Source organism: Trachypithecus francoisi, unplaced genomic scaffold, assembly GCF_009764315.1.
Source record: "Trachypithecus francoisi isolate TF-2019V2 unplaced genomic scaffold, Tfra_2.0 Lachesis_group13, whole genome shotgun sequence".
NCBI lineage: Eukaryota > Metazoa > Chordata > Mammalia > Primates > Cercopithecidae > Trachypithecus > Trachypithecus francoisi.
Window position 1 is genome coordinate 31,366,097 of NW_022681458.1, and position 18,641 is coordinate 31,384,737.

General features: G+C 35.6%; 1 protein-coding gene across 3 annotated transcripts in view; it reads right to left on the reverse strand.

The window, feature by feature from the left end:
- Window positions 1–18,641, reverse strand: part of UNC80 (unc-80 homolog, NALCN channel complex subunit) — a 229,458-nt gene that overhangs the window by 142,365 nt on the left and 68,452 nt on the right. For 2 of the 3 annotated variants that reach the window (XM_033230433.1, XM_033230432.1), the window contains exons 19-22: window positions 16,967–17,181; window positions 15,769–15,875; window positions 13,970–14,066; window positions 6,866–7,038 (exon numbers count right to left, since the gene is read on the reverse strand). In XM_033230433.1, the coding sequence (XP_033086324.1) occupies window positions 6,866–7,038; window positions 13,970–14,066; window positions 15,769–15,875; window positions 16,967–17,181 (592 nt within the window). The remainder of the gene's footprint in view (window positions 1–6,865; window positions 7,039–13,969; window positions 14,067–15,768; window positions 15,876–16,966; window positions 17,182–18,641) is intronic. The other variant, XM_033230431.1, reaches the window with a different exon arrangement.

The window sequence follows — 18,641 nt, forward strand, 5'->3', positions numbered from 1 at the left end:
ATAAGTGGAAATTGAACAATGAGAACACTTGGACACAGGAAGGGGAACATCACACACCTGTCGTGGGGTGGGGGGAGGGGGGAAGGATAGCATTAGGAGATATACCTAATGTAAATGACGAGTTAATGGGTGCAGCACACCAACATGGCACATGTATACATGTGTAACAAACCTGCACGTTGTGTACATGTACCCTAGAACTTAAAGTATTATTAAAAAATTATTTTATTGTAAAAATAAAAAGAAAATGTGGCACATACAACATTCATTACCACTAGATTAAGAGGATAATTTGATAGTTTAGTTTTATTACTAAATCATTTCTAATTTTCTTATGATTCAAAAGAGAATCATAAGATATTTCCTCTTTCATGCATTCCTGTCTCCTTGAAAGGACCTAATTTGCATTGATTATTAAATATATTTGATGTTAAGCCCCAATATGAATTATACTTCATGCAATAAGCCTGGAAGTAAGTGTGAATTAGACCTATGGTAACTGAAGGTCTTTTCCTAGGAGAGTCCCAGTTTATGTCTGTTTTCCTCACATAATTATTGAAAACTCTTTCACTCTTGAAAGTGTCCTATTTTGAAAAAGAATTATATATTCACTTCTTCTAAAGCTGTCTATTTATGGGGCTAAACAATTTAACATTAGATTTCCTCCATCCACAGACTAGGGAGAATTCTATGATCTTATGGATAGTCTTATATTTATGGAATTGTTCTTAAAGCAAACTGGCATTATTATTAGTGTTTTTCATGCTAATAAATTACCAGTAAATTAGAAATCACTGCTTGTGCATGTTACAAATTCACCTGGATAAATAAGGATAGACTATTTCACTTGAAAAATAAAGGAAATGGAAATACTTTTTGCTTGAACTGTTTAATTTTTCTTTTTATTTTTGTTTTAGTTTTGTATTTGTAGATTATATAAACCTAGAGATGAAATGAATCCTTTCTAAAACATGTCCTTTAAAAAATGCCTTACAGTTGCATCTGCTAAATTAACCCTAAAGAGAAAGATTATGAGGAAAAGCTGTGTTGTTGGACTTAAAATTGAACCAATTATCCCTACATTTAGTGGTCGTAGCAATAATAAAAGTAGGATTGTTTAGAACCAACAGAAAAACAGGTCAGCAAAACTTTGAACACTAACATTTCCAGTATTTATTCCGTCTAATAATACTTTTTAATTCTGAAGAAAATTACAATCTTAAAAAATCACATTTAAATTCTATTATTAAGGACATAAAACAATGAAACTATTGTAACATAAAAATTATGTCAAAATGCAAAAATTATATTTAAGCTGCACTTAAAAATAAATATAACAAAGCAAAACAATAAAAGAGAGGTTGGAGAAAATGCAGGATTGAAATATGATGATAAATTGAGCACATTTATTTTTCCCCTCCTCCTCCAAATTACATTTGATGAAATGGTGGAATCTATAATATGTTTCTATCTATCTCTATATATCTATATCTATCTGTATCTGTATCTGTGCCTATATCTAGATCCACATCTGTTCCTCATTTACATATCTACCTAGCATATCTACATCTGTGTTTATTTCTATGTTTATATCTATTTATATTATATACATATATCTACATGAAACCACAATGCATTGGAAAACACATAAAACATACTTAAAAACTAGGCATTCTTGAAAGATTGGAAGCAGGTGAATCAGATATTGGATGAAACCAAATATAGAGGAAACAAAAGCTAAAAATACCTTTAGCAGAAAACATCAGTGAAAGTTAGCATAACCCTGAGGAACTCCTAACCCATATCAATAGGTACGAGCAATTGCAGTTGTCACATCTGTACAAATGACAGTAAACACCAAATGCTACTTTGATTCAAGCACATACAACACGGAGCTGCGTTACCTTCCTCTCAGTCTGTCAGAATTCACCAGCCCCTTTAGTTCCTTCACTTTCCATAGCTGAGAAACTGATTGTAAGAGTGTCCTTATTTGGGGTTCATCTCTTGGCTTAATCCTTTTGCTCTCATACCAACAAATAAGATAATGAATGTGAAGGTGCTTTATAAACCATCAAGCATAATGAAAATGTTACGATTTTTATTCTCTACCAACACCTCTGCCAACCACCACCACCACCACCACCATCATCACCTATGCCTTTTATCCAACCAATCATGTCTACCCAGATTCTCTCTCTTTTTGCCTCATAATGGAAACTACTGAGCTCCTTTAACCCTTGATTGATTCTGACCTCTGGAATTTTGACCTCTGAATGCTACACACAGCTTGACCTTGACCTCGAATCAAAGACTGTCAGGTATGAAAGGAATTCCTACTACCCACATACTGCTTGATCCTCCTGTACATTCACCCCCACTGGATCCAGTCTAGTGACAAAGACCTCAGTATTTCCAGACGCAGGCTACTCAATCAGTGGACATGTATGTTAATAAGAAAATGCCTCTTTACTTGATGGCTCAAAAGACACTGCTTATAAGCTCCAGCGCTCCTTCATTTTCTTTCTTACCATGAGACTTAGGAGATCGAGAAGGCCAAGCAGGGCCAGAATAGCTTCCACAGGAAAGGAAGAAAGAAGAATCTAGCGGTGTGGTAACCATCTAGTTATAGCCTTATTTTGGTGAAGTTAAAAAGAAATTTAAGTTTTCTACACGATCCAGCCCAATTTAATGGTAGAAGTCAAGCCTCAGTCAGAAACACAGTGTACTTAGAGCTGGGAACTCTGGTATGACATCATATCACAAACTCTAAGCAGTATAGCAGTTGGATATCAGATAGGTATAAAATCGTTTGATGAGAGGGAATGAAGTCCTGATATCCAAGATACCTGATTATCAAACTGCTCATCAATATTCTTCTTAAAATAACCCCCATAAAGCCAGTATTAATTTGTTTTATTAGGATTATTTTTTAAATCTCTAAGTGTGTTGCTCTCTTTATGACAAGGCTTTTGTTTCTCCCATGCTCATATATCTTACATAAAGTCTAAAAGCTTTCCATGTAGGAAGTAATTATGACAGGTTTCCTTCTGTTTCTATATCACCAATGAATATTAACAAAGTAATTTCCATTACTTAATGAAAGAGTCTCTTTCTGACAGTGATCATGCATTCATTGAGGTTGAATTCTCAATATTTTGGGGTTCATGGGTGGGTTTTGGGGGACTCCATAAACTTTCTAATATTATAAATTAAATTTTGTCTATAAATGTACTTTTCTTGAGAGAATTTCCATAACTTTATCCAATTTTGAAAGAATCTATGTCCCTAAATGTTAAGAGTCACCAGTTTAGGCAGTGAATGTGTGGTATGAATCTTTAAGGTTGAAAATCTTACATTTTTCTATTATTAATTCATCATGTGTTCATATGATAAGGAACACTTTTAAGGATTCAAATGCTTTGTGATCATTAAAAGTCATTCACAATCTTTTTTATTATAGGAGGCCATATACATTTAAGCACATTTTCAGTATGTCAAAGAGATACCCATTCTGATTTATTCAAATCATCTTTTTTTACAGTGATAGCATATGGCATTGCTAAAAGAGTCCTGAATGGAAGCAGAAGAATCTGCTCTGATGCCAGTTTTTGCAACAACTAATTCATGTGACCTTGAGCAAACTCACCTCAGCTCTTGGGGCTTTTGTTCCCTCATATGGAAAACAAGCAAATGAAAAGACCACTTGATAGAGCCCCTAACATGGCATGATCCATATTTATGCAGAAATTTCAGCTCAGGACCTCTGAAAGAATGCGAGGCCTAGACCTTTCCAGTGAATGAAGGACAATCTGTCAACTCTCATCAGGTGCTTATTTTACTTTATAAATGGTCAAGTATAATGAAAATTACTTGACCTATTATTACTATTATTATCCTCTACTATTATTCCATCATTTTCCAATTTCTACAGCAAGCTGTGCCTATATTTTTCACTCAGTTTTTCAACAAGTTGAAATAAGATGACTTGTTACAATTGTCCTTAATTTCATTAGTCAGCTACCTGAAAATTCTGACGCCTCACTTGTCTAAAAATTTTCCAAAAGTAGCTGTGACTTTAGGATTGAGACAACGATGGACATGATAGTACCCTTGGAGCACTTCAGCTTCAACCATCTGTAAAGCGGCAAATATCACTGTGTATTGAATAATTGTTCAATCAGCTTCTGTCACCTTCACTTTCCTAACCACATTTAAGCTATTGGGTATAAAATACGGAATTTATTATTGTTGCATGCATAAAGTAAGTGGTCTCACATAATATTTTAATAAGAGAGTCAGTATGGTAGAATACAAAATAGAAGGGCTTGGAAGATAGACCCAGGTTCCAATCTGGCTCCATCCTTTGCTGACTTAGTAGCTCTGCCTATTAATCGGTCTTTCTGCCCTTCAGTTTTTCCCTTTGGCAACAGGGTGGGCATACAATAAATACTAACCATTCATTAATCAACCTTAGAATGCTGTAGACTAAGACGTCTGGAAAAAAGATCACTATACAAACACAATCTTCACTGGAAAAAGTGAAAAATAGGTGCAGTCCTCCAGTTGAGTTTTGTTGTGTTATCATTAACAGAACGATGCCTGACACATACGAATCCCTCAGAAGACATTTGCTGAGTTAATTAATTATTATATGGTGAGTATCTTATAACTCACATTGACTCTGGGCTTTTTAATACCACCACCCTTTCCATTTGATGTATTTGGTATGTAAAGAACTACTAACTCTTCCTGCCTGACTATATACAGTCCAAAATTACTTACTACTCACAGAGAAGCTGAGGAGTGCTCCATTCACCATCACTGCTCTCATTATCACCCAGTTAGTCCAAGAATTCCTTCTGTTCCCTAATCAAATCCTGCTGCTTACACCACTACTGACCCTGCGTGTGGTGTTTGATATTTTCTACTCATATCAGCACTTTCAAATCATTGCCAACCTGAGGGTTATAAAGTAGGAATCTTGGATATTTTAATAGGCATTTCTTTTACTTTTTTTTAAACTTGTAAATTAACAGAGCATTTCTTAAGTTCAAGTAAGATGAGGTATAGTTAACTGACTATTAGTATTTTTGGTGACTGGCTGTTCATACACTTTTCCATTGTTTAAGAGTGTGATTGTTTGTTCTTTTCTAATGAATTTGTTGCATTTATTTATTTTAATCTGCTCCTTAGGGAACAGAGCAAGATGTGATTAAGACAAACCATGCATGACTCAAAAGAGTGACACCTAAGCTTCCACTGTCCCACCTAGAAAACAAGGGATTGGCTCCTTGCCTTGTTAAGCTCTCCTGCTTTAGGCAGACATCTCACTGTACTTTGATTGTTTAATTGCCACAAACTTCAGCTCTCCTGGAGACCTGTGATTCTCTACATTTTACAGTCACCATGGCACATAGCAATACACATTGAACATGCTGCAATTTTAAAAAAATCTCAAAGGTCACTACCCAATAATGAGAAACTGACTGAAAAAAACATCTTTTTTTTTTTTTTTTTTTTTTTTTTTGAGACGGAGTCTTGTTCTGTCACCCAGACTGAGGTGCAGTGGTGCGATCTTGGCTCACTGCAAGCTCCACCTCCCGGGTTCACGCCATTCTCCTGCCTCAGCCTCCCGAGTAGCTGGGACTACAGGCACCCGCCACCACACCCGGCTAATTTTTTGTATTTTTAATAGAGACGGGGTTTCACCGCGTTAGCCAGGATGGTCTCGATTTCCTGATCTCGTGATCTGCCCACCTCAGCCTCCCAAAGTGCTGGGATTGCAGGCATGAGCCACCGCACCCAGCCTGAAAAAATCTTATATAATGGAAAGCAATCATTTTGGATGATTATAAGTGGTACTAATATTTCAGCCTTAAGTGAAGCCACATACCTTGCTGGTCACTAAATATCCTGAGAGCAAAAGCTGCAAATGTCACAGAGAAATTTCATGAATTACATTATAAGGTTTGTATTATTTTCCAAGGTAAAATACGAGTGACCACTGGTCACTCATTTGTGTGTCATAAAACCTGTAAAAAAGATCATTTATTGGCAGGCTTAAAGTTTTTTGTTCTAATAAAAATCTATTTCAGTTTGTCTTTTTAAAAGGTTAAAATACTTTTATTTATTGATGTTTACTTGGTATTTTATACCGTGTTTATGCAGCATATGAAGACTTTATAAATAAAGATAAATAAATTGAGAGGCTGAGTTCAAAATTCACATGTGGGCCTAATTTACCTGACAAAAACACTTTCTAACCAAGATCCACTTCATACTCTTTAATCCCTTACATGTGTATAATACCATACAATGTTCAATGTGCTTTTGTGCAATTCATTTCAACTGATCCTTGCTTCATATTTTTCCTCCAATTGATGGATAATGAAATCAAGGCTTGGCAAGTTCAAAGGACTAATACATGGCAGACATAGGACCAATAATATAATAATAATGGCCCACTTTATTGTGTAGTTCCTATATTTCAGGCACTGTGATGAGGGCTTTATATCTAATACCTCATTTGGTTTTCACACTAGCCCTAGAAGGTAGCTATAGTATTGTTATTGCTCTTACACTCATTTTACAGAGGTTCAGGTGGTAAATGTCAGAGTGATTTTAACTCAGTCAGTCTGACTCCAGAGCCCTCACATATTCAGACAGTCTATTTCCAATGGCATATTAACTAGGATGTTTCTCCCTTTCTTTTCTCTCACCTCAACATCTTCCCCCTTTTATCACTAATTCTGAAAAAGCAAACAAACAAACACAGGAGGATTACAATTGGGGATTCATGCTTACCTCTGTTAATGGTATTACTTGGGATGTGGGGTAGGGTGGGAAAATTCTTTCACCAACTTACTAGATCCAAGGCGGCTGCTAGGATGGAGGCATCAGGAATGGTCCCTGGCTCACAGCAGTTCAAGAGAAATTGGAAGCGTTTCATGCCTTGTCGGATTGCTCCAAGATTCACCACGTTTTTGCTTTTTCCACCATCTTGGTTGGGAGACAGATGATCATCAAAACTGTGGCAACCTATAGGAGTGGTGCCATGGTGGAGGAACGAAAGAGAGAGAATGTAATGGATCACAGGTTTAAAAAGAGTTTCAAAGATACAACAGTGTGTTTACTACAGTGTTGGCCAGAAAACTTTCTCCTTCACTCCACTTCCTTGCTCTCCATCCCAATGTTTGATTTAAACACATCCTGACTTTTGGGAATCTGGTAACACGTGATATATGAAAATGTAAGATTTTACCTAAATATTTAAATATAGTGTTTGATCATTTTACTTGCAGGTCTTCTTTTGAATACTAGCAAGAGCTTTTGGTGTATTTAAAATTATTCTTCCTGTAATCAACAATTTCTGTTTTTATGGAAGTTGCAGTCACTGTGCAGTTTCCAATCTGTTACAACAAATTGATACAGCATTGGTATAGCATTGCATATAATGTGTACATTGTGTACAGCATGCTGTACAAATTGGTACATTTTGGTGTGGTGAAAGCATTGTAGTGAAAGGAAAAACCTTTTATCAGTTACAGTGCAAAGAATCACTGGCTACTGGAGGTCCAGAATTAGGGTTACCACTCTAACAATTTGCATTCATAGTAGATAAAAGGGGGTGTTTACAGTTATGGGCCTGAGTTTACCATGACAGTGCACCACACACAAGGATGTCAGCCACCATACCCACTAATGGAAAAATGCAGGAACCTACACTATCAGGGAACACATCATTTGGAAGGAGTTTAAGTCTGGGACACAGATTCACTTAGACTTTATTATCACCAGATTTAAAAATTATGGCAAGGCATAAAAATAATTACTAGCCTTGGTCTACAACTTTCACAATGACTCAAACATATTGACCTATGTCAGTATGAAATAACATGATGTCTGGGATTTGTTTTACAATACATTTAAAAGAGCATGAAAGATAGATGAAGCAAATATGGCAATTTCTAAAGTATTTTTGCCAGTGGGTGATGAATATTTTGGATCCATTGAACCATTCTCTTTACTTTTTGCCTATTTTCATAAGCTCAAAAAAGGCTCAGAAGATAAAGTATCATTAGTGAAATTTCCTATATTTCATTCTTTATGGGTATGTTTCTTTTTCAGATACAAATATTCCAAATTCAAAAATTCAAAATTCAATACCTTCAGTGTTTTTTTGCCAGTTAGTATAGCATTTTTTTATCATATGCAAAAAGAACTATCATGAGAAGAATTTGATGGTGGAAAAAATTCAAAAGACAAAATCTCAAATGATACAAAGAAGAGAAGCTATAGATGAGGAACAAACAATTCCAGGAGAGCCTTGTTTTCAGGCAGCTCCCTTTCAAAATGCTACTCTATTTCCTCACCAGACACCACCAAAGCTACTAGAACAGGTATATTCCTGTTATTTTTTATAACTATATGTCACTTCATTAATCATTTATATATACCCCTTTAATAGTATATAAACTATACTAATATGTATACCAAAGGATTCTCATCTGTTAAAAAGTATAAACAGTCCCTTAAACTTTGAATTGAAGAGACATCCCAAATAATAAGATTTTTCTTTTTTGTGAATCCAGTTGTTTTATTATTTGTTACTATAATTAAGATTTAAAATACATCAGGTAATAACTACCTAAAATTTGCAATGGAATTAATACATAAGACCAGATAGATGATCAATGAAGTTATTCTTATTTATCAAATTTATTAAGAACAGTTGCCATCATTTTATTTAAGGAAGCATTAAGAATATGTATTTCACAGTTTTCTTCAACTTTTATTTGACAAGATTACTAATTTCAAAAGAATTGTATTCAATACTGCTAAAAGACATGCCATTTTAATTGCAAGAATTTCAAAAATAATGCAGTTAAGGAACGTAAGTAAAATAACGAAGACAGAAGTCATCAAAACACTCACTGACAGCAAGAACCTATATTCTTTGCTTCACAGAATAATATATATTTATTACAGGTGAGAAGATAAGCAGAATCCTATAAGCACAGGACATAAGGGTCATGTTATTAATAAAAGCTAATTATAATGGAAAATTTCCATTGTATTTATATAGCATTAATAGATAATAATATATTTTTGATGTAATTTTGGTACTGTTTTGAGCACTTAGTAGATACCAAGTACTGTATGAAATGTTTTATAACTAATTTTCTTTATTTTTTGCAATAGCCCTGTAAGATAAGTTTTTACAAATGATTTTAAAAGAGAATGTATTTTTGGGATGTATGGGTCTATTGGCGAGGAGAGAGTGGTGGACAGAGACAGAGAGATAAAGAAGGAACAGGTGAAGGAACAGGTTAAGCAGCCCAATCTGTTTATACAATGGACAGTTATAAAGGCAAGATTTAAATCCAGATCTACTGACGACAAACCTGCACTCTTACCACGATGCCACAATGTAATCTCTAAAATACCAAATGTTTATATGAAAGAAGGTCAGACTTTTACACTCTGCTGAAGGTAGTGATCATGTTAGAAAAACTTAATGTGAGAAATAATTCCTCATTGTACATGTTATATTTCTTGGGTTTTCGCCTGTATCTTTAATGATAAACTGATGATAAAATTGTATCCTGCTGGCATTCCATACTGTACTACTAAAAGAAATGTCAAAAAGTAATTTGGCTGCAAAATGTTCTTTTTATCAATTTTTTATAGCAATACACTAGGATGTAAGAATGCCTCTTGGCTTCCTTAGACATAATGATTACTTTTTAGCCTCAGTATATTTTAGTTGCATTTGTTTAATATTTATTTTTTATGTTGAAGTGTATATTAAGGTGTAATTATAATTCTATTTACATAGAATGCATTTTTATAAGCTTTGAAATCCAAGAAGGGATGTATAAAAATATCCTACTTGTTTTTTAATATTATTTTTAATTGGCAAATCATTATCATATACATTTATGGGTACGAAGTTTCAGACATATAAAATCTAGTATTTCTTTAAGTAGCATTTCCCATTGTGTTGATGGCACAGCTGAGAACATAGAAGATATGCAGTAAACGTGTTGATTAGTTGAAAAAATTTGTTTTAATTAAACACCCTCAAATAGAGACAACATGATTTTTAAAATGAAATAATTTCAGTGAATATGAAAACACAAAAGAAAAAGATAGATGATTTCTGAATGTAATTTCAATTCTATTTCACGTTCACCAGATACAGTTTTCATTTATTGAATAACTTTTAAATTTTAAAGAAATTCTATTGGCATTTCATTTCAAATCACTGAAGTTGAAGTAATGCATTTAAACTGAGGGTAAGAAGGTTTGATGTTTGTTCTCTTTAACAACTTTAAAGAAAAAAACAAATTCTGTAATTAAGATAATTTAGATGAGAAAAGACAACACATCTATCATGGTTGGGTACAAATCATTTATACACATAGATCGCAAAAGAAAGAAAGAAAAAGAAGGAAAGAAGGGAAGAAAGAAAAGAAAGAAGGAAGAGAGCAAGAAAGAAAGCAAGAGAAAGAAAAGAGAAGGAAAGAAAGGAAGGAAGGAGAAAAGGAAGTAAGGAAAAAAGCAGGCTCAAAAATAGAATGATGTTTGCACGATTAAGGGAAGTAGTTGTTGCAAAATACGATGTACTTAGATTAGCAGATAATGTTGTTTAAGCTGGAGATTCTCATTTTCTGCAAGCAATTCCAAAGGAATCATCTCACAGCATATCTTTTATCATTTTTAACAAGCAAGAGAACATAGGCAAAGAATAGTGATATATAAGCTATATTCTCTTGCCAGCCCAAAGCACATACAATATTCCAGATAACAATCTCAAATACTATGGCTTTGTTTTTTGGACATGCAAAAATAAACTGCCAATATTTCAGGTATTGTTGACACAAACTCTTTGTAGAATCTGGTTCTATGAATATTCCATATCAGATCTTTTGAATCTGTGAATGGAATACAAAGAATATACGAAGCAATGGCTAAAATCCACAGGAATCATGGTAAGAAAAACACAAAGTCCAGAATGAACTAATGCTTGTAAGAAATGCTAATGATAACATGTTTGGAACATGAATAAGAAGAGAATGTAAGAGAATTAGAAGGAGAATGTAAACAAGTCAATTATGCTTTTATCTTTTCCACCAAGAAGAAAAATCTACAAATGGGGAAGTATAGTGCTGTAATCAGTTAGGTCAGGTACAAGGAAATGCCATAGACTGGGTGACTTAAAACAACAAACATTTATTTCTCACAGTTCTGAAGGCTGGAAGTCTGAGATCAGGGTGTCCTCATGGTCAGGTTCTTGGTGACGGCTCTCTTCCTGGTTATGTCCTCACGTGGCTTTTCCTTGGTGTATGCATGCAGAGAGACCTTATGTCTCCTCTTTTTTTTTTTTTAATAACAGCATTAAAATCCCATCACAAGTGTCCCCCTTATGATCTTACCTAAACCTAATCAACTCCCAAAGTCTCCACCTCTAAATACTATCACTTTGGGGATTAGAACTTTGAGACAAATTTTTTGGGGATATACACATTCAGTTCGCAGTAGACAGAAAAAGTTCACTTAAGAAGAAATATTTGGGCAGGCATGGTGGTTCATGCCTGTAATCCCAGCACTTTGGGAAGCTGAGGTAAGAGGATCACTTGAGGCCAAGAGGTCAAGACCAGCCTGGGCAACATAGCAAGACACCCCACCCCCCACCCATCTCTACAAAAAATGTAAAACAAATTTAGTGGGGCATGGTGGTGCATGTCCGTAATCCTAGCTATTTGCAAGGTTGAGGCAGGAGTATCATTTGAGCCTGGGAGTTTGAGGCTGCGGTGAACTATGATTGTGCCATTGCACTCCAGCATGGGTGACAGGGGAAGACCCTGTCTCAAAAAGAAAGAAGGAAGAAAGGAAAGAAAGAAAAAGAGGAAAGAAAGAAAGAGAGACAGAGAGAAAGAGAGAAAGAGAAGAAAGAAGGGAGGATGGGAGGAAGGGAGGGAGGAAGGGAAGGAGAAAGGGAGGGAGGGAGGGAGGAAGGAAGGAAGGAAGGAAGGAAGGAATTTTGAAAAAAGAAGAAATATTCACCAAATGTGACAGACCCTACATTCTTTGAGTTTAAGCCTCAGTTATACTTTAGTGCATAAAGAGAACTTAAAAGATGAGATTGCAGCTCCAGTCAAATGATATCCAGTTAGCATGACACATACCTGGAGAACACACTTTAGCTCCACACTTCATTCTCAAAAAAGCACAACAAAAATTTATTTATAATACTGATGTCTGAACGTGAGACATATTGTCTCCAAAATATTGTGAGGAGTGGAAAGAGTGTAAAAGGATTGAAAATTATGAATGTCCTGGTTATTAGGAAGATTCTTAAAACCACAGAGACTAATAAACTTGATGTTTGCTCTATCCAAATTCTATAAGAGATAATTAAATAGATAGGAACATTTTCAAAAGAGAAGTAATCATAGGAGTCACTGTAACTTCATTATGCTGAACTAAGTCATGTTCTTTTTGATAGAGTTGTAAGGATATCATAGGCATGTTCTAGAAAATTCTGATGATGTTTCTGTAGTGATATGGGAAAGTTCTCTGATCACTAGAAAATTATGTGCATGGTTCACTAAAAATCTGTACCCACAAATTATTAATTAATCAAGAATTAATTAATTATTAATTCTTAGAAGTAGAAGTATTCTTAGAGTTATATCTTTGCATTTGTCCTGTTCAGAAATAGTATGAACAACTTGGATGAGAAGAGGGAAATGTGCATGTCTTTGCAGACAGATCTTTATCATACAAAGAAGAAAAGACAGAGTTCTATTTAGTTTTGATTCTCTTTCCATTCATTTGCTTATTTATTTATATTTTAATCTCAAATATTATGGATTATAAAGAGTGGAAAGAGTGTAAGAGGATTGAAAATGGATACTTCTCAAAATTATGGATTCTGTCTCTTAATTTCCTTCCTGGGGAAGTGACTTAACTACCTCCTAAATTAATGAAATAATAAATTTTCATCATTTTTGAAATGAAGAACAAATAATGGCTACATCAAAATATACCATGATATTCATCCATGTGAAAAAAAGCTAGCAAAAAATTAATCAATACAAACCAATTACGTAATGTGAAAATAGAAAATGTAATATTAAATTGTTTTTCATATACTTCCTGTGGTCCTCAAGCTTAATAGACACTATCCACTATACTAATTAATTTTAAATATGGCATACTGCATTCCATCCTAAGTTCCACATTTTGTAAAAAAGCATATCATCTAACTAAAATGCATAATAAAAAGGAATCAGAATGGTGACGGATCTAGAGACACTTCTACGTAAGGAAAAGTAAAGAAATCAAAGTTGTTTAGCTAGCAGCAGTGAGATCAAAAGAGAGAACATGAAATGGATAACATATGGAGCTTGCATGGTATGTGTGTGTGAGAGTGTATGTGATGTGTATGTGTGTGCATCTTGGTACAGACGTCATAACTAGGACAAATGAAGCAAATTTGTGGATAAGTATGTCTTCAGAATGTAAAGAAAAATTCTCTAATAATTAAGGCTGTCTTGCTCTGGAACAGGTTGCTTTGTAAAGTTATAAACTCCCCCTCAGTGAAAGTGTGCAGAGGGCGGCTGGCCACCTGTCAGGGATATACTGAGCAGAATTTATAAGTAGATAGGTGGGTGGATAAAAGGATCTCTGGCAGTTTTGTAAAGTTCTCAGATTTTAATAAAGGATAGAACAGCAGAAGAGGCTGGATCTTACTCTTTGCAAACCCAGTGCCCATCACAGAATGAGGAACATAGTAAGGCTTCCATAAATGTCTGTTGAATCAAATTGCAAAAAGAGAAGCTATAGATAGTGGTAGAAGGCATGTATGAGAAAGAAATGAATGAAAAACCAATTAAAATAAAAAATGGAACACTTAATCTAATCAAGTTTTTGTTCTGTTTGATGGATGCATGACATTTACCAAGACGCTTGAAGAAATTCTCCTCTTCATCTCTTCCATTTTCCATTCCACTTCCTGGCCCACCTTCAGAAAGCTTCACAGCACTGGTGAATTTGACCTGAAAAAAAAAAAAAAAAAGAAAGTAGAGAGATAACAAGATTCAAAGGTAAATCTTTGTGGTTAGATCAATCCTTGACTTGAAAATGAGTTGTTTACTCATTTTTATATGATTACTTTGCTATTCTGGGTTCCACATCTGGTTAGTTTAGTCATCAGTATAGTTCATTCCCATGTACCAAAAAAGACATCACTGTAACTACAAGAAGGAACCAGGTCTCAGATAACTAAAGCTAAATAATCTGGTGCTATAAAAATAATCGAGATATTCTTAGAGTTTAAATCTGGTAAAGTCCAAACTGAAATGAATGAATAGCAAGACATAGTCATTCTTTACAAATACCACAATTGAGAATCAGACCAAAGTGAAAGATAGCCAAATAGAATACTTTAAATCTCTGAAATAATCAGTATAAATTAATTTATAGAGTGCATTATAATGAAAATGTAATAACATGTTTCTCTTTCTAAGAATTAAAATATGTTCTTCATCTTGCTTTGTGGTCAGCAGTACTCAAAATTTTTCGCACAGCAAGGAAGCTATGGGCCACACAAACTCAAATATTTGACTTATGCTTTTTTAGCAAATAGAAGGTAAGGAAGGAATGATACATATATTTTCCAAATATCCAATAGTCTTGCATATTATTTGTATAATTTCAAAATATCACTTTTAAAGCAGATTAGATAAAAGAAAATGGTTTGGCTGGGCATGGTGGCTCACGCCTGTAATCCTAGCACTTTGGGAGGTCGAGGCATGCAGATCACGAGGTCAAGAGATCGAGACCATCCTGGTCAACATGGTGAAACCCCGTCTCTACTAAAAATACAAAAATTAGCTGAGTATGGTGGCACACACTAGCAGCAGCTACTTGGGAGGCTGAGGCAGGAGAATCGCTTGAACCCGGGAGGTGGAGGTTGCAGTGAGCCAAGATCACCTATTGCACTCCAGCTTGGTGACAGATAGAGTCTCTGTCAAAAAGAAAACAAAAACAAAAACAACAGCAACAACAACAAAAAACCCACAACAAAACAAAACAAAACAAAAACCCTGGTTTTAGTGAGAGTAGAAAACACAAGAATGTAAGCAAATAATTTGTATACATATAAGGAAACACAACTCTTACATATGCTGAAAATTAGGCATACAAATGACCAGGCCATGGAGCATCCACAGAGAAGACTCTTGGAAGAAATCTTACGCTACTCCAATGCTTCACAGTATTACGAAGGAGAAGTGTAGTGAAAACAGTCATCCTGAGTTTTTTTCTTCTTTTCAATACAGAAAATGGTTCATATGTTGCCAAAAGTAGTGGAAAAAGAATGGATTATGTGTGTCTTAATATGTAAAAGGAATCACTATAAAATTACCAGATTCTTGGATAGGAGTTTGAAATGTCAGTCATTTCACAGGTGTGTCAAAAGTTTAAAACGGCTGGGAAAAATGTCTATATACATCTCCATATCTGCATTATAATTTTACATAATTTTTGACTACACTTTTCCTTTTTCCTTTCCTATGATAGCCTACTACTTAAACATTTTAGTTTCCATTGCTTATCTAAGTTTCCAAAGTTAGTTCATCTGGAGAGTTTCTTCAGCTTTTCCTTATTTGGTTCCTGCAGGTGTTTGCTATTTCTCAGCCTTCACATGTTTCTATCAGCGACTTCAACATTCGCTTACACAAGTTATGTCCTGTTTACCTTGGAGCTTTGTCTGATGAAAGAGAGTCGGTCCACAGAGCTAATGTCTAGGAGGTCCTCCACACCATCTGCCAGGCCTGAGAGGGATGATCTTTTCAGCCAGTTCCCTATTTAATAGTTAAATCATTTAGATCAATGTAGCAATTAAACAGAAATATCAACAAAAGCCCAACAAGCGATGAAAGTTACATGACTTGGTACAAATAGAAAAACAAAGTGTTTTCAATGTACACGCTTTGAATAAAAATGTTCAGTGTTAGACTATAAAATTACATGAGCATGTGGGGCCAGGACAAAAAGAATCTGGGTTGAGATGAAACTATCATCTATCCAGCTTCACATCTCTCATTAAAGATAGTGAATTTTACCTCCTAAATATTTCTCAAATGTGTTCATTTATCTCTGCCTACATGGCCACTACCCAGTTCAAGCTTCCATTTACTTATACCTAACCTACTAGCTAATTTTCCATCTGGTCTCCCTTATCTACTCATGCTCCCTCCAGTATGATTTCCATGCAGTGATGTTTTGGAAAAAGTTTACGTGCTTGAGTTATTCTCCTGTTCAACATCCCATCTTGGCTATCCAGGGATCTAGAATGAGGAGTCAACCTGACCTGTCCTCTATCATTCTACTATAGTCATACAGCCACTTGTCCCCTTGTTTCAGTTCCCTCACTTCCCTCCGGCCTCCTAATATCTTTGCATATAATGGCTACCTGGAGTGCTCTCGTTCCTTCTCCCAAGTATCCTGGAGATCTTAATACCACTATCACTAGGAAGCCTTCCCTGATTTCTGCCTCCTCCCCCACATTTGGGTCAGGTCTCATTGTTGCATGCTTTCATAGAACTATGTAGATTTCCTTCATAAAATTCATAGTTTGCAGTTATACTTAGTTGTATGATTATCTGCTTTAATTACTGGGGCTCCTACTATATTGCAAGTTTAGCAAAGTTGGGAGGCTGTGTGTATTTGCTGGCTATTTAATGCTTGATGGCTAGTATAGTGACTGCGCACAGAAGAGGCATATACTAGGGCATTAAAAAATACATGTGGAAAAAAATAAATGAATGAATGAATGAAGTCAGTTTAGGTCTTATGATGTGAAGATCTTCCTTTTCAGCCCTACTATGCATTACTGAATTGATCTGAGGACATGGTTGGTAATAAGATAATCCATAAACAAATACAGACATACTTTTACCTATGGGGAGTTTAAGCTTCTTCCGGAGGGAAATTCTGCGGGATCGTGAGCGGGCACGTCGGTCAGAGGTGGTCCCTGAATGGGCAGTGGTGCATTCTGAAGTGTCCTGCTCAGACTGGCTGCTGGTGTCACTTGCTGCACTCTGGGACTTGAACATCTTACGCCAGAAATCTTTCCGCCCCAGGTTGGCTCCTTGCATTTGCTCATCACTGTCAGCAAGCAGAGGATAGGATTAAACTTCTGACAACACTTGAGAAATTCTCCTAAATTTCTTTCAACTTCCTGTCAATGATATTTAGGCAAATCATGCAAAATGATCTTTGATGGACTGAAATGTGAGAAGAGTGGGCACTGAAGTGGGAGGAAAGAGATCAAGGTTGATCTTCTGAGCTCTTCCTGAAAATAGTCATGTCTCAGCTATAACTTGAGGTGGTCGGTTTTTTTCAACTTTAATAAAAACATTAAATATTGCTTCAGGTATTCATCTGCAAGTGTGAGTCATAATACCAGAAGCACTTACAATTTCAGTAAATATTTAACTTTTTTTTTTTTTTTTAAGACAGAGTCTTGCTCTATCGCCCGGGCTGGAGTGCAGTGGCACAATCTCGGCTCACTACAACCTCCGCTTCCCGGATTCAAGTGATTCTCCTGCCTCAGCCTCCTGAGTAGCTGGGACTGCAGGCACCCACCACCACGCCCAGCTAATTTTTTGTATTTTTAGTACAGATGGGGTTTCACTGTGTTAGCCAGGATGGTCTCGATCTCCTGACCTCATGATTCCCCCTGCCTCAGCCTCCCAAAGTGCTGGGATTACAGGCGTGAGCCACCATGCCCGGCCAATATTTAACTTTTTATTAAAGACCCCTGAGGTTTGTGCAGTACTGTTCCTCATTCCCCACCCATCACCCCAGTATAGTATCACACTTGAACACCAAATAAACTTACAAAAAATATTTAAATGAATGGAATGCCATCACACCATACCCAGGAAATGTATTATCCTACAACCAGTAAGTCAAGGAAACTTAGGTAGGGCTTGAAAGTAAAAAATAAGTACAACTCAGTAGGGCAAACAGGAACACCTGCAAGGGGATTTTTGATTAGGGCATTCCACAATAGGAGAAAGACCAGTGGTCAATAACATGCAGAATTTAATCTCACGAGAAATTAAAAAACAGGTAGCTGAAGTAAGATCTTTATTTTTACTCAATAAATTAGCAATGATTAAGGGAGTTCATGGGGCGGGGGCAGTGGTGGGGAGGAGAGAAAGCAATAGTTACTATCATACTCCCAGTGGGGAGGTAAAATGATCCAACCTTTCTTTAAAGTAATTTGGCAATACGTTATCCGATGCTTATATCACTGCCCTTAACAGAGAAATTCAATTTCCAGAAAGTAATCTCATGGAAATTATGGGACAACATACTAAGATGTAGGTACTAGAAGGTCAAATACTCACTGAGTTATTATTGGTCAACTTAAAAAAGGAGGAAACAATCTAAATGTTCAACACCAGGAAAACAGTCGAATAGATTATGGGATTTCCATATGGTGGTATACTCTGTAGTCATTATACTTTTATTTTAGAGGACTATTAATATGAAAAATGTTCACTATATACTGCAAAGTGAAAAGGCAACAATCAAATGGTTTTAAAATAACATCACCA